The 25,013-nt window shown below is 40.9% G+C and overlaps 1 protein-coding gene across 1 annotated transcript in view; it reads right to left on the reverse strand.

The window, feature by feature from the left end:
- tgfbr3 (transforming growth factor, beta receptor III) overlaps positions 1-25,013 on the reverse strand; it is a 71,004-nt gene that overhangs the window by 20,398 nt on the left and 25,593 nt on the right. Inside the window, 9 exon segments of the mRNA XM_085150399.1 lie at positions 196-449; positions 570-747; positions 2,896-2,937; positions 2,939-3,044; positions 3,487-3,649; positions 5,619-5,649; positions 5,651-5,697; positions 5,700-5,773; positions 13,430-13,596. Of these exon segments, the coding sequence (XP_085006525.1) occupies positions 196-449; positions 570-747; positions 2,896-2,937; positions 2,939-3,044; positions 3,487-3,649; positions 5,619-5,649; positions 5,651-5,697; positions 5,700-5,773; positions 13,430-13,596 (1,062 nt within the window).

The following is a 25,013-nucleotide window of genomic DNA, read 5'->3' on the forward strand; positions in this document are numbered from 1 at the left end:
TTTGTTGTTTTCTGCTCTTCTTGTCACATTTTGTCACACTGACTCTGTGTCGTGTGAAAAGAGACGCAAAAGTAAAACAACAAAATGCCTTTCTCATTGATCAGAAGCATAGAATACATCGATATTTAAAATAACCATTATTTGTAGCCTGTTGGGCTCCAGGCAGAATCAGAGAATGTCCGGTTGTTTACTCACCTGCAGACTCTGTTTGTCAATGCTGACCACCATCCTTTCTTTTTTGCACTGCACACTATGGTCAACATTCAAAACGATTTCGGGCTCATCGGGCTCGTAGGGCAGGTGTCCCAGCGGAGGCATGCCCCCAGTTGTAAGGAATGGAAACGGCAGACCGGATCGTCGCAGTGGAGTTCCAGCGTCAGGAAGAGGACTAGAATCACGCAGGATGGCGAGTTCGGGAGGTAATTTGCTCTCCAGAGAATCCACGACATCTAGAAGTCACACATAACCTCATGAGGCTGATTTTGCATCCAGGAAACTACACCTACTACAATTGCACGCTAGTTTTATGCTTCATCATGAATGGAGAATGTGATTCTTCTTCAGCTTACCTGGCTCTCTAAGTCGGATATTGAAGTGGTTTGCCACGGGAGTGCTGGTGTAAGATGTGACTGGATTGTGGCCAAGATCGCTTGCCCACTGGATTAAGGCTTGTGGCCCTGATGGCAAGTGCTGCATGGGGGATTTGGACACTAGCGCCTGTGAGCCAACAGTCACTGTATTAGAGGCCTGTGGAATAGAACTCTCATTAGATGCTTTCTCATCTCTTCAGGTTTTATCAAAGATATTCAACTTCAAGTACAGTCCTGCACTTATTCTGCATGAATCATGTGTGAATCATGTGAATGAGTGTGAGGTAATGGGCGTGTCGCAGCTCGATCATTGCTCAGAAACCAACATGTTAGCTTGCTCCTAAAAATCTGCGTCCTGCCCTGCTGCTCCTCCAGTGAGGGAGGCCTCATTCTTTCTCACAGCCATTTCCCACACATTCAAGTCTCTTGAGCAACACTGACGAGAACCTGCTTTCTGACAGATCGAGGCGTGAGTTTTATTTTGGCCATCATATCACTTGCGTAGCTGACGATCTCTCACACATTGGTTGCACAAGCAGCGTATCCTGTGTACTGCTGCTGTCAAGTAAAAGTCAAAATGTAAGCAGTGGGGGAGCTAAAAAAATGACTCACCTTCTGGATGTTTAAGATAAATGGTTGAGGGATGTCAGCTGTTGTAACCGGTTCAGGTTTACAGCAAGCTAGTGTTACACTCAAAGTCAACCATTTAGACACACATTCACCATGTATGTTACAATCTTGTAAACATCAATTAAAAAGAATAAAAACAACAGTGAAACAACAGTGAAACAACAGGTTCTATTTGAACAGTTCAGCTGGATGTAACAATGCTAGAAGATCATAGCAATGCCTGTATGCTGTGTGATGCACTGCTACATGCTAAAGTTAGCGGTTTCGCCATGACAACTTTAACAACGCTGATCTTTACAAGGTGTAATCTTCCAATCATATAACATTAAGCTGTTTGCTAATTAGCTCTAAAACAAAGTAAAGGAAGGAATTCAGATTTTCCAGACGCTGCTCTCATTGTGAAGGCGATTCAATAAAATGCACCTGGGACCACCACATTAAACAATCCAGGGTGTGTACACAGCTATCACACTAAGTCAAACGAAGTGGTGTTTGAGGGCCAAACGTGCCGGAGCACGGATCCTCCGGTGAAAATGCATCCCTTAGTTGTTACATTTACAGCCAAATTGATGTTTTTCTTATGTTTGTACATCTACTAAACTGCTATCTAAATATAATCCAATAGATGAACAAAATTTACTCCGTAAGTTGTTTATACACAATGCATGACACTCACATTGTTCTCCCCACTAAGTGTTATGGATGTTGACCTGGCATTACACCCAAAAACCTGATTGACTCAGTGTATAGCAGGGCAGCTGTAACAAAACATAGCATGCCTGGCAAAAGTGCAGTGTCACTGCTGCAGCAGCGAGTATCAGCATTAGACACAAGCCCTCATCCCACACACACAGACAAACACACCTCAGGGAACACAAATATACATGCTAGAAAATGCAAACTTAAGAAAGTGGCATACAAAATTAAAAAAAAGGTGTTGGTGATTCTCTTCAGTTCAACTGGAATTGTTCTTTTACTCCAGGAAAAGAGGAGCTCTAAATTCCAGCCTTGCAGCAATTGTGGTGGTTGGACCACGGCCAGTTGTGTAATCGACATGATCTACAGTTAAACTATTCCTCTAAAGTGGTGCATAGGTGTCGTATTCTTATGGTTCCCGAGGGTCCTGAGACTTGAGTGGCAGTAATGAAGATTTAATATCAAAACTATATGCTCAAGCACACCGTTGATATGCACAAACCCAAGTGTATACTGATATATTGTAGTAATTAGCCACTGTTTTGTCTTTTGTGTGTGGTGAGGAACGCCCGAAAAGCCTGAACTAAAGCGCCTCGCGTAATTCACTTTATGATTGATGGGAAGCAGCTCTGGCCCAATACTGCAGCACGACCTGGCTCTGAAAATATATGATGCCCTCTTCACTCCAGCCTCTGGCTCTCTCAAGTGATGACAATTCCTGGAGGTGCCACAATGACATTTCACAGTTCTCCTAACCTGTATCCCCACCCTGTCCCCCAGCGTGGACCAGGCGCCACTTTAACATACATTTTTGCTGTGACAACTTCTTTGGCCAGCAGCGTAAAGTTGTTGACATTTCTGTCCGCGACACCTAAAGTGATATGTGATCCAACTATATAAAAATCATCCGTGATGCCTGTAGAGCGAAAAGATATCATTTGATGGAAAGCCTTTGTCTCTTGTAATGCTGCCAACTTACCACCACATGCACATTGCCCGTCACATTGTGGACTTTGACGACCCCAGTTCACAGATTTAGCGCATTTGAGCAGCAAGACAACGTCACGATGTACCCAGGTACCTTCCTTCAGTGGCCGCAGATCAACTATGACATCCACCTGGAAAGCACTGCAGGAAAAAGGAGAGAGAAAGAATAAATAATAATAGATGGTCAGGTCTACGTAATGTTACTGTGCCTTTGTCTGGCCAACTAATTAAAAAGCTGGAGGTATTCCCAGAAAGAAAATTGCAGACGTACATAACAGATAACACCGCAGCAAGATACAGCACACAAGATACAACACATTCCCAGATTTTCTGTCTTTTGGGTGTACAGAATAATCACTCCACTGGGGAATGAGGACATTATCTGGCAAACTGGACCGTTAGACCAAGTTTTCTCTTCCTCTCTTCCTCAAAAGAAAACCACTAAGTGAACATAACCCCCCTCCGCCTTCATGTTAGTTCCCATCCAAAATAAACTCCACAGAGATTATTGCGAGCATCCTGACCTCAAAAATAAACCGTGACAACATGTATTCTTGGCCTCTGCAGCCTTGGCCTGACTCACCTGCTGGTGTTTGGGGCTTGGAGCTCAATGATGTGGACTTCTTTGTCTTTGTGGGGCACAGAGAGGACGCAGCCTTTTGATGTCTGTGGCTCCTTGTAGCTGCCCAGGTAGTTCAAAGACAGGAACTTGGAATCAATCTTGCAGGTGTCAGAAGACAGTGGATCTGAAAGTGGAGAAAAGTTTGTGTTACTGTTCAGAGGGGCTGTGAAACTATTTTGACCTGGCAAAGGAGAAATATAGCTTCTGGTACTTCTCTACCAAAGAGAGGTCAGAGCCTGATGTCAACAACAGAACAGCAAACCCCTGCTCTAGTGACGAATTCAACGTCCTGCTCACGAAACCTTCGGAAGACTGAACATTTGCTTTAACCCAGCTGTTCCCATCTACAGCAGAGTTGCTCTTGTACCCTGCAGCTACTATTCGCAGGCACTAACAAGGCCCTGGGTTGTGCGCCCAACGAGGTTGGGCGGTGCCCTGGTTGGCATGATCCGTCCTTCCCATCAACAGGGAAATTAGATTTTATGTGGGAAATCTTAGCAAGATGTTTTACCAGAATTCTTTTGCAATAACAGGACAATAATCATTCATGCTCAGTCATCAAAAACTTCTTGTGTTTTTTCCTTCAATTTCACAACAGTTCAAAAATTCATTAAGATGAAAAGTTGTGCTCATTCTCAGCACAACGGGAAAACACAGACAGATGCTGTCCTTATTTGGCAAACAGAACTTGGGACAGAGTGTAAACTGAAGGCTGGCACCTTCCTCTCCGGAACTCTTGCGGCACTTAAAGAGCTGAGGAGAGACCTTGAGTGTGGGCATGCTAGAAAGCAAAGTGAGGATCTCTCCATCTTCATGAAACACTTCTGAAGATGTGAAGGAGTGGAAATCTACAGCTCTTTACTTGAAGTAAACATCATGGCACTCTGAGGTTTTGCCAAACCACAGCCCCTAATGACACCAGCCAAGAGCGTGAAGGCTGAGTAACCTCTCCGCTCTCCACAGAAACTAACAAAAACACAGAGAGAACTTACTTAGTGGAGCCATTAATTTCTTTCTGGACACAAGCTCTATATTCATGTAGTAATAGATTCTCATTAAAAACAAGTTATCTTGTCTGAGAACTGATGAAATGCAGAGTCGGATGTGTTGTCTGTTCACAATGTGAGTGCAGAAAATAAAGAATTGTAATTCTGCATCTTGAACATGTGTGAAAATCAATCATGGCCACCCCGGAGACTCCTTCTGTGCTCTTCACTTGAGAAACCCTCCTCCCTAAACTTATTGAAAAAACTGGAAAGAATTTGTCTAATTCTTTCTAATCTCATCTTTCCCTCCTAACTTTTTTCTTTCCTGGTAAAACTACAACCTATTCCCCCAACTACAGAATATGACACCTTTGCACCTTGTTAAAAATGAAAAGTAGTACTGTGTGTTTATTTAGCTTCACTATAAAGTCTTCTGGTGTATTAACAGCAAAGTAGCAGCTACTTTAGTGTCTGTAAGCCCCAAAATTCAGTAAGTCAAAGTACTAAACTCATCATTTTGGCTTCGTAGTTCAGCTGCCATAACTTTTGTTTTACAGCTACATTTTTCATTTCTTGTCAAACACAAAAACCCTTGCACTGTCGATAACTGCAGAGTTGTTGCTGACAAACGTCTATGTGTGTTTTTTTCTTTGTTTGCTTGCTCTGATACGATGATTTTAAGTTTGAAATAAGGATGATAAAAGCGCGACATTTTCAATTTAAATGGGATCATTTTTTTGTCTTGTAGAAAAAGTACTTGCCTATATATGTTTTTTTTTTAATGTATTGGCTTTATTCTGAACCCAGTCATTTTTAAAGATGTTACAATGTTACAGAAATACAACCATTTTGTTCTGGGTTCCAAGAACTCTTGAGGCTGTAAGCAAGCAAAACTTAGGAATACCACAGGCGGCCTGTTAAAAAGTGTGAAAGGGTGACTGTCTTTTGAGGGAAGGAAAATCTTTTTCTAGCGTAGTGCATGTAAACCTCTAGCCTGGGCTAAAACACAAAAGCTAAGTAAAGTTATGAAAGCTAAAGGGGAATGGGGTGGAGGAGTGCCTTGGGCCCAGAGCTATGTTTGGGGAATTTTGGGAATCTGGTGCACACCTTCTCCGACTTTGATGTAGATGTCTTGAGTCCATCTTGAGCTCAGAGAAAGAGGTGACTGCCCTGTACTTCTTCTGGGCCAGGTGAGGAGTTGCTCATTGCCGTGGGAAAGGTCTCTTTGCTGTATGCGGGTGGAGAGGGAGAAGTTTTCCGGCCTTAAACCTGACCTGTGAGCCCAAAGATACTGGAGGAGAAGAAACAAAAAGCAGGAGTGTAAGGAACAAAGGAACTGTTTGGGATAAAACGTTACCTGCTCTATATAACGTGTTTTCTTCAGTTTTTTCAGCTTTCCTCATGTCCAACTCAATTCCAGAGAAAATGTTTTCTGTTAAAGTGTTTCACTTGTTGAGAAATTACATGCACTTCAATGTTGCTCATTCTTATTGCGTCACAAAAATATAACCTGTAAAACACACACAAAGCAATCAAACTAATTCTTTAAATACGATTGAACTTCTCACTTTTTTTTTGCAAAGCTTGTACAAATATGCTCAAGAAATTTCTACCACATGTTCCTCAACACAACCAGGTGTCTGGTTTCCAGTGTAGTGCGTCATCACAATGTATAGTTGTGTTTTAAAGTGGCCACAAGGGGCAACAGATATCCCACAAGGGACAACACATATCTTTGACACACACAAACCCAAGAAGGCAAGCACATTTACATATTAAAAAGAGAAAATATAAACTTTTTTCAGGAAAAGACCACCTTTGCAACTTACTGGAATTCAGAGCTTCATTTCAAAGACATAAACATTCACATACATATTTACTGAAAGCCTACCAAACATCCAAATGAATCCTAGCACACGGTCTAGACAGCCCACCTCCTTTTATTTCCGTGCTTGTTCTTCTTTCCTCCAAGGTATATTATCTGCATGCATGAGACAGTGCTGGCAGGCGCAATTGAAACATTAAATCCATTTGAATCTGAGAAATAATACGTCAGACCACTTCTCTGTGATGAGTTTATGAAGTTGTCCCTAAATTGCAATCATGCTTCAATGATAACAGAATAATATCCCTTCTGACTGTTTAGGCTTTTCAGACATAACTTTTCAAATCTCCGCATGCACAACATCTGTCTGACCTCTGGACGCTCCTCTCAGTGTTCCTGGCATTGTCACCAGAGGCTGTAAATACTGCTGCCTAGGAGACAGACATTGTCGAAGAATTCAGGTTGACTTTATTTTTAGTGTGTTTACTACAGTAAGAAGCAACAGAAAGAAAGATGGCGAAGAGGAGAGGGGTGGTGCGCTAAGCTGCCGGGGAGGGGCTGGGGTATCCTTGCCAAGCTCAGCAGAGTTTATCAGTTTAATTGCGGGAATACGACCATAATTAGTCGCAAAGAATTAGAGGGGAAAGCCTGAAAGCCAAATTAGCTCCAGGCCTTCCAGAGTGCTGGAAACCTCAGGAATTTGAAACGGGGAAGTGAGGCACCCACTCTGGGCTTTAACAAACTCTCTCTCTCTGCTCGGACTCTCTCTGCACGTCCTGCAGACCAAAAAGTGCTGGAAACCAAAGTGTAGTTTCTTAAATGGCATTTATAAATATAAATATACTGTACTGCGTACTGTTTACATAAGCTGTCATTCAGTTCTCTGGTGCTAGTTTTGTTGCTGGTGTACTTAAACAGGGTGCTTTAGTTAATCCATTTTGCTTATTCTCATGTCAGGAAAATCTGAAAAAAGATCTTAAAGATGATTGCATTGTATTCATGTCCTTATAGGGCTGTAGCATGGACTGTATATATTTTGAAACCCAACATTAACAATTCGGCTGCAACCATGTTTGTCTTTTGGAGTCAGAAGTGACCGTATTTGGTCGAGTTGTTGAACTGCTAAGTTATCGGTTAATCCTAGCATGCCTAGTTAGCAAGCTGCTTCTAAAAAGTGTGTAGGTGCAACGCAGTGACACATACCTGCTGAATAGGGTTAAATAACCTAAGGCACTAGAATTTCACTCAACAAAACCAAAGCATAAACTTCTTGGACGTTCTGTGCCACACAGTCTGCCATATTATTTGTTAGATATTTCCATTAAAAATATTCCAAAAGACACAAAAATTGCACAAACTGGTAGGGAGGGCCCCGTTCAGTGACGTAAATTAGTGTAAAGTGGACACTGTAGGAAGTGAGCTTGTGAGGCTTTCGATGTTGGCTTCGTTTTTGGGCTCCAGCGGTTCCCGACTGAGCAGTAGATAAAAAATACTTGTGAAGTAAAATTGTCTCAACTCTTGGGTGGAGATCTGTTTTAACAAAGTGCTGCCATACTGAGTTCTCTGTAATGGTGTCAGTTATTTTGAAGCTGAGTCATAGTAAATATATTAGACTACCAAGCTGGGGAAGTCAAAATTTGCATGTTTCAACAGGAAGCCAAAATTATTGGATCAGTTCTGGAGGCTACTAATGTACAACTCTTTTTCTGATTAAAGTAACATGGGCAAGAAAATAGAAGTTTAAAGACATGACTGCCCTGAATAGAGAGACATTTCTCAAATTTTGCAGTTGTTAGAAATTAACTTTAGACCTCTGGCACTGACACACATGCTTTCATGTTCATAATGGTACTTTAGTCAACATGTTACTGAAAGTGGTTACAGTTGGAGAGATTAAATCAGTTTTTTCTTGTCATTTCTGCTGCCCTCTTAAAAAAGAAAAAATCTTATTCTCTATTAGATTTTACCTGGATAAATAAAGGATTCCAGAAAGCTGATTCTGGTCATCTGGTCATCTGGATATATTAAAAATCATGTAAGATAAAAGCACATCTGCCAGTCCTGAAGATCCCAAACATTTAACAGTATATTTCCGGCTCTTTCTGCCTGTATGGATCAACATGTTATGGCCATATGTGGAGCAAAAGGGAGACAGCATGCCAAATGTTTGAGATCAATTATCACGAGCTGCGTTCTCACTGAGCAACACCCTTAGCCTGGAAAATTGCAAAAAGCTGTTTGGAAAATAAGAGGTGTTGCAAACACAGGAGGGTGATGGAAAGTGCAGAATGAGTTGATGGATATTATGAGCATGCAATAACTCTCTGATATTAATGTGATAAATGCTTTGGTGGCTGATTTGATCTTCTCTTACTCAATGAGATACTGGGACCTAATCATGCTGCTCTCTGCACATGTGTTCCTGTGAACTGGCAGGCTCTGTTGTGGAGAAAACAATACCATATGTCTCAGCGCCACTCTGGAGCGTTCCTCTGCCATTACTGTCTCCAAATAAAAACACTAGTGGCTACCCATGGTTTCCATTGGTGATTGCAGTGAGGAGAGAGCTCAAACTATGAGCCTACAAATAATGAAAGAAAGAGTGAAAACTAGAGTGAAAAGGCAAAGTTTGGCAACCAGGCAGTGGACAACATACATGCCAGCAGCAAAGCTTAAACAGTGTTGTTCCATGAAAGTCATAAAACATTTGCTCCAGATCAAGCCTTTCAAGCGGAAGATGCAACACAGCTCTCAACCTCAAACCCACAAGAAGAAATATATGCATTTGGCCACAAAGTCAGCAAAGCACACTTTGCAGATGTCTCACTTCTAATCATGGTGTCCCTTGGGTAAAATAAAACTTGGCCTTTATTCAGTGTTCATATTTCATGTCAGGTTTACAAACGCAATGATTCCCACCTGCAGCTGATTGACAAAAGCACTGTGGAAGGCATGTTTACAACAAAAGTCTGGCATTTTAAAAGCCATCGGAGTCCAGGTGGCCAACAGTAACAGTGTGCTCAACATCTCTGAAGCTTTTCCAGGCAGCCCATCTGTGTCCATGGAGCCCTGAGCACTGGAACCAGGAAACAAGGACTGGCAGGTCTGATTCAGAGTCCTGTTAGTCGCAGGAAACAGCCTCTCCAGTGGAAAGGCAAGTGAGGGAGGTCTGGCATAGGGTTTCTGTTCTGAAGTGTTAAGTCCAAAACCGACTTAACTTGACTCTTTGCTCTCACTAAAGCAACATCTCAACTCCTTTCTAAAGCAGAAAGAGTGGAAAGTTCCTTAATGTGCTGACCTTTTTTTTTGCATCAGTGGTCATGGTCAGTTGTCGTTTCATGTGCAGTACCAGAAACGAACCTTTTCTACCTCATAAAAGGCGTGGTTGTCAAAGAGCCCTGAACCTTTCCAGGGTTTACTCCACCTTTTGACAAGTGGTTAGGGGAAAAAATGGATGAAGGTATAAGCATAAAGCACGTCTGACCAAACATCAATTAGAATTAGTTATGACAGTTATTGGAGATGACGAAGATGAATACCAATTAACAGTTAGGAGAAGACTCAAGCATGATGTTGAGTTGTATTTCAGTTTTGTGGCATGTTAAGGAGGTGTCACTGTGGAGAGAACCTGAGAAGAGGAGCAACATCCGGGACTTCTTTGGGCAATGTGCAGCAGTCAGGCTGGTGGATAAGATACCAACAGCTTGCACTGCCAGAGGGCTCAGTGCTGCCACTCAAACAGAAATACTTAACACCTAATTCAGCAGGGGCCCCTGTAGTCAGTCAAAGCCATTAGTTCGGCCTAAAGTGTCTAAATTCCCTTTATCTCTTTTCAGCTCGCTCAAAAGCTGCTATTATGTGTCGGACAAATATTGTACTAAAGGGCAAACAAGAGAAAGCTGACACCTTGGTTTGGTTGGGTCTAAAATGCTTCAATTTAATGAATACTGTGAATTAAGTCAAAGATGTAAGAATACATTTTATCATTTAAAAAGAAAATTCAATAAAATATATTCTTAATTGGAGATTAAGCTGAAGTTATTAAAACCTTGCCAACATGGTTACACTCACAGCATTAGCTCTGCCTCGAAGTTTTCTTTAAAATGATGGTTTTCAGCTGCTGTCTGTTCGCCACCACTGACAAGGGAAGATATTTAATGTGATGCTGACCTGCTGGTCTTTGCAGAAACACTCATCTCACTGGCCACACATTATCAGAGCTTAAGAAAACACAAACTGGCCAGATGCTCATCCATCTGTATGAAATGCATCCGTTTCTTTCTGACATGAGAACATTTCCATTTGTACAGGAAATGATCATTAAAAGGGCTGTTTAGCACTCAGGCCTAATATCCCAATGTAGTAAATTTCTCTGAAAACTATGATCCCACTCAAGCATAAACAGATCCCATATTGGTTAGTGAATTTTAGGAACCTCAAACATGTCTGTTAATGCTTTATTTAAAAAAAATAACAGATTTTCTAAATTTCTCTAAGAATAGAAGAAACCTTTCTAGGATACACGATGAGTAAAAACAAAACCTTGTCAGCTAACTATGTAAACACTTTATTGTGCAGGAATCACTCTTGATGCAGAGGTGATGAGACCTAATATGACTCTGTGATGAATGTCCCTGTCACACAAGCCTATAAGGTTTCATAAGATCTAGCAGAGGCCTATTAATACTCAGTGAATTACTGTTCTAAATGTCAACCAGGCTGGGACACACAGAACATTTTATTGGAGTACGTAGTTCTTAAAATTAGATATGGAGAGGTGACAAATTAAAGGAAAAGAAGTTTGTTTCAAGACATGACTGAGCCTTCACGGGAGAACCTCTGTTGAAAGTTGTAACATAATACACAAGTGGCATTGTCTCTAAACCAGTTTTCAGGAGTAAGAACACATATGAAGCAGACTATGCTCTGCTGTGTGCTACATGTGAGACAGGGTACTTGAGGACAAGCTAATTCTCCAGATACTGGCCACTGTTCATGAGTGAAGACAGCTTTAGTGAGGTGTTTGGTGTTATGTGCCCTTGGCCCTCTGGTTATCTGTAAATCAGACTCTATAATCCATCCCTCATAATTTGTTCACTCTTTATTTAGATGTCTCTGGTCTGGTCTAATGAGCTGGAAGCCAATAAAAGAGAACAGGAAGCTTGTTCCTTGTCTTTCTTCTTCGTCCACAGCAGCAGCAATGTATACCTGTACAGATTATATTTCTTATTTCTTTATTTTCTTTTTGTCTTTTTTTCTGTTTGGTTTAATTCTGATGTTAGGTTAGATTTTGCGACCATTCCAAGGCTGGTCTCAGTGAATTTGATGCTTTCTGTTGATTTTGGCGGGCCAATCACTTTTTTGTTTGGGAGTAATATTTAATTACGGTTAATATCTTGGGTTTTTTGTTGTTGTTGCTGGATATGTTAAGCATCGTGCATTTGCTTGAGTGTTTTACAGTGGGTTATGTTGGACAACTTTTGTTGTGGAGTCTATAAAAGCTGAAATGCATTTAGCATTTAGCAACTGGTTCCTAAGGTTATTACCAGTGTTTTGATGATAGCAGTGGAGAGTGTTTAACATGTCAGACTCGAACATTTCACATAGGTTTTCCACCAGTTTGAGAAATGATAAAAGCAAGACTGACATCATTCTCAAACTTTTGACAAACTATTCATTGACTGGGGGATTATGATTCTGGAAGATACAACATCTATCAGGATATAAGTCTGCACTGGATAAAAGTGATGACCCACTTTATTGACTTGTAGTGACCCTTTCCTGTAAGAGGGCCAGTAGACTGAAGCGCTGCCAGCAAAATGCTCCCAAACAACAGTCACTGGATCCTCTTGCTGTCCTTGTGTTATGCGCCTGTGCGTAACACAAGGCTTTTGCCATTTGTTCGTATTCTCCTCCATATCACATTGGCTTTATGGGAAGATGTTTTGAGCTTAAGAAGTAAGCGTGAAAACTCTCAACCACATATGGAAATAATTTGCGTACCTGATGCTGCGTTCTTGCGCAATGCTTTGGTGTTAACATAGAAATTGAAAAATGAATACTTCTGGGAAGCCAGCAATACAGAAAAGCCTTCAGCTCACATGAATGCAAAGCGAAGTTTTCATAGTTATATAGCACAGTGAAGCCACAGCTACAACAGAGACCACAGCTACAGCGGAGGCTTCTGGGTTTCATTTCGCACTGATTTTCTCATGTGATACACGGGCTTTGAACAAGAGCACTGAAGCAGTGCATTTTTACATTTTTTATTAAGTTTCCCAGAGAGGCCCCCTGGTACCTTCACTAAATATGGCTGACTCCCCAGGGGACCTGGCTCCAACTTCACTAAGATACCCTTCACTAAATCTTTGCCTCTTCCACCCGAGTCCTAAGAAAAACTTCAGTCTGCAAAGCAAGAGGAAGATTCTACAAATGTAACAAATAAAAGTTACATTTGTAGAAAGAAAAACACAGGATTTATCAATATTATATACTTGCTTGCAAACCAACTTGTACGACAATTTCAACAAAAATCAGTAGGCGAAAGGATAAAGTTGGTGACGCTTTAGTGTTTACAGTTTTTGGTACCACACCTTCACCGCTGAGGGGGTTTTGTGATACATGGATACACCCAGTGTCATATGAACAGCAGCCAAGCTATCAACAGGACTGTGTAAAGAAGGGTGGGGGACACGACTCGGTGGATGTCGAGCATGAATAAAGCTGACGAAGCAGATTGTGTTAGATAAATACATTTTGGCCCATTTATGAGCGTAAAAACAACCTCTTACAGCTGCATCCTGTATAAGATAATGTGAGTCAAACTTCCGCTAAATACTTCCAAAATTATATTACGACTAAAGAATCCACTGCACCAGATGAAACATTACACACGGCTCTACACAAGCTACGACTGCACATGCGCGTTGACCAGATGTGCCCCCAAAACATTGGAAACCTCCCTTTGAAGTGCAGAACGGCCTCCTCTGCAAATTTACATCGCTTCAAATATGTTACTCATAGAAAAGGCTACTGAAACGGTAATGCGGTTTAGCCTGTGAGGAAATGAATAGACAGTTTTAGGAAGCAGGACTTAAAGGATTTTTTGTGTTCTGGACTCACATAAAAGGTATGTTGGATGCGCAGAGCCAGGTTCTCTGTTTTGACATTCCAGATCAATGGTTGGGGGGAGCTGAGCACGAAGACCAGGGGCTTCTGGTGGTGCAGCATCGACTGGATGGGCTTCAGATGTAAGTCAACCTGGCAATAGCAAAAGAAAAAAAAAGGGGGGGGGAAAGAAAGAGGGAAATTAGCGCCCTGTTACCACAAGTATATTGAGGAAGTGAGAAGAGTAAAAAAAACAGAAATCCTACGAGATCAGTCAGAGTACATAACATGATCTGATTTCACACAGCTGAACTGGGCAAATGTCAAAGCTTTGATATTCTCATGTTACGTTTTGTATAAGCATTAATATCAGGCAACTGCTACTAGTCTGGTGAAAATCCAGCTCTGTTATGATGTAAATTGTTCTACGTTATCTAGCTTTGTGGTTGTTTACGTACTCACTTTGCTGATAAACTTACAAAGACGGCGTGCTGTGTTCTCCCTAAAAGGCTCTGATATGTATCCTCAGAGGGCTCTTAACTTTCACACAGTGGAGTCTTTGTTCACGGGGAAAAAAAAATAGTAAGTGGTGGGTCCCTGTAACCATCCCTACAGCTTGCAACTATGCCTTTTTTTCAGACTCCCGTTAAAATAGATTTTCACAGTCTGTTAGTGAGATGGCGAAAACAAACGTGCGTGTTTTGGGACCTTAACTGATGTTTCTTGTTTCTAGTGTTAGCCTTCACTTACGCCAAAGTGAGTCAGGTGGTTCAAAGTGCGAGACTTAACCCAAAATCATCTCAGGCAAGGGTCTGGCTTTCCATCATTTTCTTTAAATTGTACTCAAACTGAAAAACACCAGCTTACTAACAAACTGTTAAAATTCTCTATTGTTGTCACTGATGAGAAACTGACACTCTCGGGGGGCTCAGAGGTCTGTCTGACACTCATCTTTAAACTTCCTCCTCTCTGTATTCTCAGACTAATCAAATCAGCTCCATTCTGCGTGTCAGCAGTAAAAAGCTGTAAATCACTAACTGAACCCATAAGGACTCACATTTTAGGATCTACACAACACCACAGTAAGTTAATTATTCACAGCTCAGCAAAAGATCAGCTTTTGCTTTTAAACTCAAAATATAGCTTTTGTACTTCAATAACAGAACAAATGAGCTGAAAACAGAGTGATGGTGATTAAAAAGCAAGTTGACAGGCGATTATTAGCAGTGCTTGAATTAGTGAAAAACAGGCTGAGCATTAAGTTGCTCAGATGTGGTTATGGAGTGCGTATTATCGAGACAGAGATCTACACGCTATAATTGAAACCGTTAACATTTTCTGCTACACTCATATGTTTTCAGTCACTACAAAACGTATTTGCAAACACTGCAGTACTCGTTTAGATGGATTTATTAATGGAAAAAGTAAACAGTTTGTTATAGGTTCTGAACCAGACTAAATACTGAACAGAGTACAATATCCTTTATCCCTTTAATATTGTTTTACATTTGCTCTTGCCAAGTTGATATTTTACGGTCCATGCTTATTCCCGGGGTGTCAAACACTGGAGTTTTGTCAAAACTGCTGGCCTTTATGGCACATCTGCGACACATCTTCCCTTCCAGCTTGTTGTTTCAAAGCTCAGTACTGGTAAAAGCGCCTCCGTGCCACATTTAAGCCTAATTTTTCAACATGCAGCCTCAACCAAGCTGGTTTTAGCACGGTTTTAGCGACCAAGTAGCATTGTGTGCCTTCACCTAACCAGCAAGAAGAAGCAAAGTAAAAAAAAAAACAAATAAATTTCTGCTATCACATTTTCAGACCTGCTCTATCCTAAATAGAGCAGAACATCAATGCTAGGTAAAGTAATTTATCAGCAGTAACTGTTGACTATGCTGTATGCTGTCAACAATTTGGGGTGGTCGAGTGGGTTGTCTACCAACTCGAATGTTAGTGGATCTATCCCTGACTCCTCCAGTCAGCATGCTGAAGCATCCTTGGAAGAATGTGTGAATGTGTGTCTGATTAGGTGAATTAGACTTGCAGTAAAAAGCACTTTGATTGTGCAACTGAGTAGAAAGACGCAGTATAAGTTCCAGTCAATTTAACAAAAAGTAGTAAAAAACGGCTAATGTGTTTGTTTTTACTGTTCTCTAATCACTATGAATATGTATGGTATTTATTAAAACATAAAGCGTTACGGGTGTTTGCTTACATGAGATGACAGTAGGCAGTGGTTTATGTCATATACACATCTGGGGCAGATCTGGGGGCACAGGCAACAAAATGAGTATTCCCTGACTGGTAACAAGTGGTTGCTAACAATCACTTTAGGCTATAGACTGGTCAGTGATTCCAATATGAAGCATTGAGCAGGGTGTTTTCTTGGCCCACCCCTACAGCATTATCCTCCTCTCTGACTCCCTAAGTGGCCACTGATTCACAAAAAGAACATCATGTTGTATTCAATAATATTCAGACTAAGCTTACAGATTTCAAGCACTAAAGGGACGGTTTCCAAGGAACTTACATACAACTACATTTAAATACAGTCATTGGAGCTTGAAAAACAAGCTACAGCAACTGTGCAATATATGAAAACACTTTTCACTTTTGAATGTCGTAATATATGCAAAACATCTGTATTATTAAATTGAAAGCTTGATTTGGTAATTTTTTTTGTTACAGTGAAACTAGAAGTGTTTTCCGAGGAAACATTACAGGAATCTTGGGAGAGCATAAACAAGAAGCAACCGCACCATTTTATCGGAATACTTTCACACACAAACAAGATAAGATTGTGATCGCACTCGAAGCACATCCTCAAAGCCAACTTCGAGGAAGAGTCCCCCTAGGTGCCAAAAACATACAAAGATTTACAATTTATTCCAACGAGTAAAGATTTGTTTTTCAATGTGTTTCCTCATGTTGGACAAAGCTGTCACTTATACCAAAGGTTGACTTTTGTTTCATTATCATGTAGACTATAATAACTGTGCCAAATGATATCTTCTTTATCAAGAAGTATGCAGTTAATGAACAGGCTTTTTTTTTTGGTATTTCTCTTTTTTCTGTTTCCATTTGATCCATTTGTCACTAAAACAAGAATTCATTGTAATCTGATGTATTTTTGAAGCCATGCAGCATTCTAGACTAACATATACCTCAGCACAGAAGGAAAGTCTGACTGTCACTTTCTGAAGTACAACGATGTGTCACTGTGATGATTCATGAAGTCATTTTACAAGAGATACCAGCAGAACAAACAGAGTCAGCATCAAAGTCCAATTATCATTCCTCAACAAATGTAAGCCCTCAAGGAGAGTAATGCAAACCAGAATGTTCAGTTATGTGGTCCATGAAAGTGTTGCAAAAATCGTTAAAACGTCCCTATGAGACAAGGAAATGGAAGAAATTACTAAACACTAATCTATGAGGCAATCTGGATGGTGATCCAAACAAACAGATCAGAGATTCATCACTCTCTCTGTCTCACTATTTTTCCCCTTTTTTTCATATTTGCACTTAATCCAGACACTGGAAAAAGCGACTGTATTGCTCCTTTGAGGATAACAACAACCAAGATATAATCATACCTGGCTTGGCTCTAAGAGCCTGGCGTCAATAGATGGAAGAAGGAGGTAGAAAGAAAACGAGAGTCGGGGAGAGTTGTAAAAGATGAGGAATTTTAAACCCAGACAGAAACTTTTCCAGAAGACGTGAGTCACCTGCAAACGCAGGCATAAACAGAGCTCCAAGAAGAGGAAGTGCCAAGAGGCGCTAAGGGGTCGGAAAGGGTGAAAACTGTGGTGATTATTATCTTTTTTCCCCCCAAGTTTAATGAGAAAACAGCATTAATAACAATGTAAACCCTTTCTGGGTTGCACAATGTAAGCAATGATGAGGACTCAGCAGCAGCTGGTGTGCATCTCTGCCCACAGAGCTGTGTTCGTGAGGTCTGGTGAGGCTAGTGGGCATAGCAACAGACCTTGTCAAGCAGCCAGGGTGTGGAAAGAAGAGGTGCAAAAGCACCAGGCATCAAAGTACCTCTTGTGGTGTTTGTAAGGATCAGGTGGCGCTGAGTTGTCCTTGATGGAGGCAGCTACCTTCGGAGAACCCTGCAGGGTGTGCTCGGGACAGGAGGCCACGGCACGGCTGATTGATTATCAGGAGCCTGGCACAAGGATTTAGGGGTGCAGGGTCCATTACAGTTAAGGGGGGCATTTGCCAGCAGCCACGGATGGAGGCTTGTCTTGGACTATCGCGTTACTGAAATTAAACTCCACACAAGGGACGACAGCTGTAGCAGGATAAGCCGTCACACAGCATACCATTAGTGGTGGTAGCATGTGTAAACAATGGAAATGTGAGGAAAAAAACAACACAGCATCAACTTTAAGCTCTAAATCAGCTCCAACAACAAACACAGCGCCAACTACAACAAAACCGAAAAAAAAACACAAAACACAAATCACAGACAAGCTTTCGTTGTATAGCAAAGCCACATGGTTAGATTTAGATCCTACTGATGCCTGTGACACTGAAACTGTAAAGGGTGATTTGTTTGTCCTGCTTTAAGCATGCATTTGCAATTCCAGGACCTTTCAAGGCAACTTAATTACACAATGTTTCAAGAGTGCTTTATAAAGGCTGTGCATCAGCATTGTAATGAAATACTTTCACCATCAAATATTTTGCATAGCCGTGTAAACCTGCACCCTGCAGTTAGAGCACACTATCACTGCGGCTCAGTGTCCCTGCAGGAAAAGGGAGTTTCCTTTATTGACAGAGCTAATTAAATGCCTGATGAACCCTAGTGATTCTGAAAAAAACCCAAAACATCCTTTAATTATCTGAAAAGTAAGACTAATCTGGGAACGCACTCTCCCACCCAGGAAATAATAATCAGCTTCAGAAAAACAGAAAGAAAGCACAGCATGTATCACATGACATGAACCATCATCACTAAAATCCAAGAGTACTATACAAAAAAAAAAAACAACGACATACACAAACTGTGGCTAAACCCCATACCACAACATTTTTATAGTTGAAAACATAGACAACAAACTCCAAGAACTGCCTGGAACCAATCATACTGTGTTATCTGATGTGTGCGTATGTGCGTGTGTCTTGTCAGTCTGGATCTTGGTTCTTTCCGGATCACTGAGGGTGTACAGAGAGAAGGGAAGCTCAGGCAAAGAAGCTCAGAGATAAAGAAGAAGCGGACCAAAACCTGTTGACCGCTCTTATCAGCGCCACCCACATATTTGAGAGAGATGGTGATGCTACCTGGAGCCTTCCTCCTAAATGTGATGATAATCAGTCTGTACTCAGCTAAATGCAAAGCTCCAAAGAGGGAAAAAAAAACCCTGAAAAGACGCTGAAGTGAGACAGGACGTCTGGATAGCAATCTTTTAGTGATATGACACAAAAGCAGGACATGTTGATGTAAATAACACAGCACTGAAGGTGGGGAGAGGGGAGCACAGGGTCAGGAAGAAAAAACACTAGATGCAGAGATGCAGTGAAATCAAAAGCATATTTAGCTGTATATCGCGTCCTGTGTTTTGTTTGAACTATGTTCCTTTTTGGGCAATTTCCATTTACCAAAAACAAGAAATGTTAATTGCTTTAGTTAATAGGATCCTCCCAACTGCTAAATGTTGCAGGAGCAAAAGCACTTGTAAGGGAATCTGCAACTGATTCCAGTTGAGACTGGTCAATGAATTTTATCATTACTGGCCTACTTTTCTGACAGTTAAAAATAGTAACGTATGAGCATTTGTGCACCTGAGTCCCGTGTTTTTTCTACTCTGTTTCTACCCTTCATTCAGACATAAAAGTTACTATGTACAGTAGCGTTAAACTACAAATCTGTGTACAATCAGTAATAAATAATGGGATCAATAAAGAATGGCATTAACATACATAGTCTATATAGGCCAACACCACAGTTACCAGTGTGTCTTCTAAAAAAGCCAGCTCGAGCCCTATTATTTGTCAGAAGATGCCAATAAAAATGGTATAAAAGGCGCCAACCCCACAAACATGGTTCAGTGACTCGAATTAGCTGAGGTGAAGCCTAGCAGACAGCTCCTGGCCACAGGTACCTATAAGGTCATGTATCTGTAAACCCCGCCCCCAAATTTTAAAATTGCTGGTTGTGGACCCAGCCTTAAGTGGCCACTAGAGAAAATACAGTTTTTGTTGAATGAGGCATCCTGTCTAAAGCACTTTAAATGCTCAAGTGGAGTAGAAAAGCGCTATAGAAGAACCAGTCCATTTCCAAAAATGTTGTTGTACTTTAACGTGATGTATAAGTGCCGCTACTTTTTTAAAAATAAAGGTTATTACTAAGTTCCAAAGTAAGCTTCAATTAAAAAAAAGAAAGACCTAAACAGGTTTCCTGTATGTGTTCAGTTTGTCTTGTGTGCTAGCTAAACTCATATCTGACACTGTTACGTTTCTGCCTGGTAAGTTCTTCCAGCTAGTCACTCACAGTCTAAGATATCAGCAAATTCCAGCTGATAAAGCAATCATCTGCTCTACTTCGCCCTGATTCAGAGCCAGTGGCTGTGTTTGATGTTTGCCTAGGGTAAACTGATTAAAAAAAGATGGGTGATTTGAGATATCACTGACCCCTTTTGTTTATTTTCTACCCTATCACCCAACCTTATGCCCTGACAAGACTCCTTTTTTTTTTAATTGCTTATTTTGGCTCCACTTGGGAACAAAGTGTTTACAGTAATGTTGGGCTCGTGTGCATTCATGCGCATGCAGCAGTGGCTTGTTAGGCAGAGTACAAAAGGCTACCTCTACACGTGACAGAAAAACATGTGGAAGATTGTTTAAACTTGATACCTACACCTTAAAACCAGAGCAAATAGAGAAGAAAAGAACACTTTGAGATGAGGTCACTGGTTTTTTTTAGAGCTTAGGTGCCAAAACACCAACACCTCCAGGTCAATAGTCAAGCCACGAAAAGCTATTTTGCCCCAAAAACCCAAAGGGCTTTCAAGCTCGGAGGAAATATGAGCAGCAGTCCACAGGTCGCTCTCACTAACTCTTGTCTTACTCTGCAAGATTGGGCTGTTTTTATAAAATGTAATTCAATTTTGTGAAAATGTGAAAATCATTCTGACATTATTTGAGGAAATCATTTCCTTCTGAAACACACAAGCTCAACCTGGCATTGCAGCTTTACTAGGAATTGAAGCCCAGCCAAAAGTCACTTTTGACCTATCCAAGAATACTGACTTTCCAATTTGGCCTGTCTCTCTGTCCTCGGAGGCCCACATGGGTAAAAGAGAGGGTTTTCTGTTACTTTGAGCAGGGCCACTGAAGCTGAAGAAATCATCTATCTCTATTTCAGACAAATGTGAATAACACGTTACAAGTAAAAAAAAAAAAAAAAAAAAAGAATTCCAGTCAAGCCAGTATCATAAGTGGTCATATTTTGAAAGAGGAGAGTTAAGAGTCTATGAAACAAAGCCTACTGTTAAAGACAAACACTGAATTAAAAAAACAGAGTTTGGGGGGGTGGGTTAGATTTCAAATCCAGATCAAAAATGTTACTTTGAAATTGCAGAGTAGCTCAGTTAAACCATCGCACATATTTTACCCAATGTGGCCTGTCACTGCTCAGCACGCATTGCATGGGGTAACATTTAAAAAGAAATTATTGGCAAATGGTTCAAGTTGCTGAAATATAAATAAATGATTCCTTACCAAACTGGAGCGATGAACCACTGATTACTCTGTAATTTTAAATTGTTTAAATAATAATAAACAAAAAACGAAATCTCCTGGAAGCAAATGTCTACCCAGCTGCTAACATGATCACAGTAACCATGCTAACATGGTTACTGCTAATCTGCAAACGTAAGCAGAAACACACTTATGAGTCGATAGCATAATGGGTAGAGTGTTTCCTAGATGAAAATAATAGGTTCGGAAATTAGTAATAGTGTATCCTGATATGACCAAGAATGTGTAGAGAAAATCTCTTGGCCACTCAAAGCACAAAAGTTTTATTAAAACCTACAAATTTCTACATCATCGTGAGCTTTTAATCTGTACCAAAGTTACAGACTGACCAGATGACAGGCTCACTAATTTACCAACTTGGATGTCTTCCAGTCAACAACAGAGTTGCACATTCTTGGCTTGTTTGTGCAAGATTTGTCATTTTTGGCTGGTACAAAAAACGGCCTTAACTTGGTTGTATACGCTATGTCAGCCTAATGATTGAAGAGTCTCCTTCAAACCAGATGATTTTATGTTGACATAAAAACCTAACAGCTTTTGTCACTTGTATTATAAACCAGCAGTGCTTTTAATAAATGCCAGTGAGAGTCTGTTCTTCTTTTGGATGTGTCAGTAATCAAAAATGGTAATTCAAACTGAAACTTGAAGCACAGATAGGTATACTTTTATCACTTTGAACGCAAAGTTCGCAGATCATTCAAAATCAGATCATTGTATGCATTTCTAGCTTCAGTCTTCCTAAATGAGTGATTAGCATACTGTCAACCTCTGGTTGTTATTGTACAGTCAAAGCAATCCCTGCAAATGTCACGTTATCCAGACGAAGCACTTCGCACAGTCACTACTGAGGTGTTCTGTTGCACTTAATAGCTCGGCTTTAGTGTGAGATTGGCCTGAAGCCAAAGTGTGTATTGTGAGTCAGGTCCAGCTGTGCCGTTTCTTTCAATGAGTAGCAGTTCATACCTACTGGTTAATACCCATAAAGAATGGTTTCACTGGTACAGGCAGGAAACAATTCATTGCTTTCACGTCTTTACTGAAAACATAGACAAACTGCAAGCCATGACTTTTACACATGGGCGTGAAAGAGATGTGAAGCAGGCCTCACACACTGCAGCTGCAGGATGTCTGCGCGACTGTACACATGTGTGTATAAAAGTGTCTGAAACTGACCATGCAATCTCCCTTGTCCATATTAGCCCATGTGCAATAGCAGATTTATTCCACTACCTGGTCAAGCCTTAGCTGAGCAGACACTTATTAGAAGTCACCGGGGCACATTGTGTTCTCCAGAAGCTGAAGACAGGCAAAGCTCACAATGACACATTAAAAACATCCAAATACAGACTGTACTGCAGCCCAGTCACAACCTCGTCCCCTATCAGCTGAGGTGTGGAGGAAACCTCAGAGAAGGTCTACAGTACCATGCATTGACCAGGCGCCTTCATGAAGGCTTAGAAAATAAGCAAAGGAGACACACTAAAGCATACTCAGGAAAGGATCGATTAATTAGAGCGAAATAAATGTGCAATCCTTCAAATTAAATGACAAGAAATGTATTCTTACACTAAAACTGAAATCCAACTTTAAATTAGGCATTACTTGCTTTTCAGTCATCAGTCCCAGTTTCCTTAGTATCTTAACATAAAATAGAGTCTTATAATAATAATGGATTGGATTTATATAGCGCTTTTCAAGGCACCCAAAGCGCTTTACAATTCCATTATTCATTCACTCTCACATTCACACACTGGTGGAGACAAGCTACAGTTGTAGCCACAGCTGCCCTGGGGCAGACTGACAGAAGCGAGGCTGCCATATCGCGCCATCGGCCCCTCTGGCCAACACCAGTAGGCGATAGGGTAAAGTGTCTTGCCCACGGACACAACAACCAGGACAGAGAGCACGGGGATCGAACCGGCGACCTTCCGGTTACAGATCCGCTTCCCAACCCCCAGCACCACGGTCGTCCCTACAATATGACTACTACAGTCTTTTCACTGAGAATTAACATATCTGAATTACTGTACTGTCAATAAACAATGCTGCTGTATTTAGCCATAATTTTCTAAAATATGTTGGACAAAAACAGCAGATGGACAGAGGAGAAACTGATTACGCTGCAAGAGTGGTCTGAGGACTTCATGTGGGAGTTCTATTTTGCCACAAAACCAAGATGTTGTCTTGTGTTGGAAATCACAGTAACTGTTGGGAAGCCAAGCTGACTACAGCTATTTTCCTACATGCTCCACCTTTTAAGCCAAACAGTATTACTACTGAAAACTCAAAAGAGTTTGTTCGAAGTTTATATGTCATTATATAAACTATATATCAACTTATAAGTTATAAGTGAGCTCAAGAATTTGCAGTAGAAACTGTCATTTTTACAACTTTACTTGTTTTTTGAAAGAAGTAATGGGTTTAGACGCTCTGTGGTCAAGGATAATTAATGAAGACCAATGAGGTCCTTTCTCCAACAGCCTTCTAAGTAAGAACATCCTTGCCCAAATGCAGACTAGAATGTTAAGATCCCCTTGTTCCACTTCCATTTTCTCACTGGATTATCGCCACCTCCGGTCACAAAAGATCAGGGGCAGATTGTGTCAATAAGACCATAGTCTGACGCATTGTTTGCCCTCCAACACGGTCCTGTTGAAGGCTGTCAGGAGCTGCTTGTATCTGAACAGGCCAATCTGTGCCCACGTCTCAGGTGGAAACAAAATCAAGGACCAGAGTGGGTAGAGGGTCTGGGTGTCCTTTAGGATATCTTATCTAATCATAAGCAGAAACCTCCAGTAACAGAGTGAGCTTCTGTAGGGCCACCTAATCTCAACCAGACCTGGCGTGACCTTCTGTAGCCAAGGCTGTAGGCAGGGGAACAGACAGCTGGATTTCTCCCTCCTCCGCGCTAGTCCTCACTTGACCATGGAGGTGATGGGTGACCGAAAGCTAGATAAAGTGATGCGTTTCACAGACTCTGGAACTAAGTCCTTTACTATGCTATAAAGCTGTAGTTTTAAATACAGCAAATTAGAATAACATTCAACTTTTGTACACCACTTATAGAATAATCCAACTGTAGTTAAGCTAGTAGAAATTCAACACTGGTGAAGTTTAGTGATGGACTTCTCACTGATCTTGAACTTAGAATAAATAAAGTCAGCTGAAAATAAGGATATATATCAGATGAGGATATATATCGAATAAGGAAACCAAATGTGTGCTAAATTAGTTCTAGCAGACATTGTTGTTTGACTGTATTTATGAGTCATCATTTGGTCGATGACGACGTGCAGAAAGATCTCCTGAGAGCAAGTGACAACAAGATTTAAACAGTCAGTCTTGTGGGTTGCGAGCAACTTTCACAGCAGCTAAAATATGGTTAGGATTGTTTGATTTTCCATGCAAGTCTGTTCAAGCTTAAAACAGAAACGCTCTTTGTCATGTAAGTCTTAAATCCATACTAGGCATACTTTGACTTGCCTATTAAAACGCCAATCAGTTGGTCTGGGAATTACCTTAAGGTGAGGAATGTGCTATGGCCAACAATCATAACTTTCAGCAGGTGAAGACAAAACCCAGTTCAGTTTGTTCTGTGTGAATACAATATCTATCTGCATGTAATCATAATCCACCCTGACACAGTAAATCGGGAAGTAGATGAAACAGAGCAAAGCCTTCAAACTTTGCAGGACACATCCAAAAAAATCTACTAAATGATTGAACAGAAATTCATAAATAAGAGCAGCTACAATTTGCATCGCACTTATGGTAATCCCTGGTATTTGGGGTTCAAATTA

This window comes from Neolamprologus multifasciatus, chromosome 23 (assembly GCF_963576455.1).
Source record: "Neolamprologus multifasciatus chromosome 23, fNeoMul1.2, whole genome shotgun sequence".
Lineage (NCBI taxonomy): Eukaryota > Metazoa > Chordata > Actinopteri > Cichliformes > Cichlidae > Neolamprologus > Neolamprologus multifasciatus.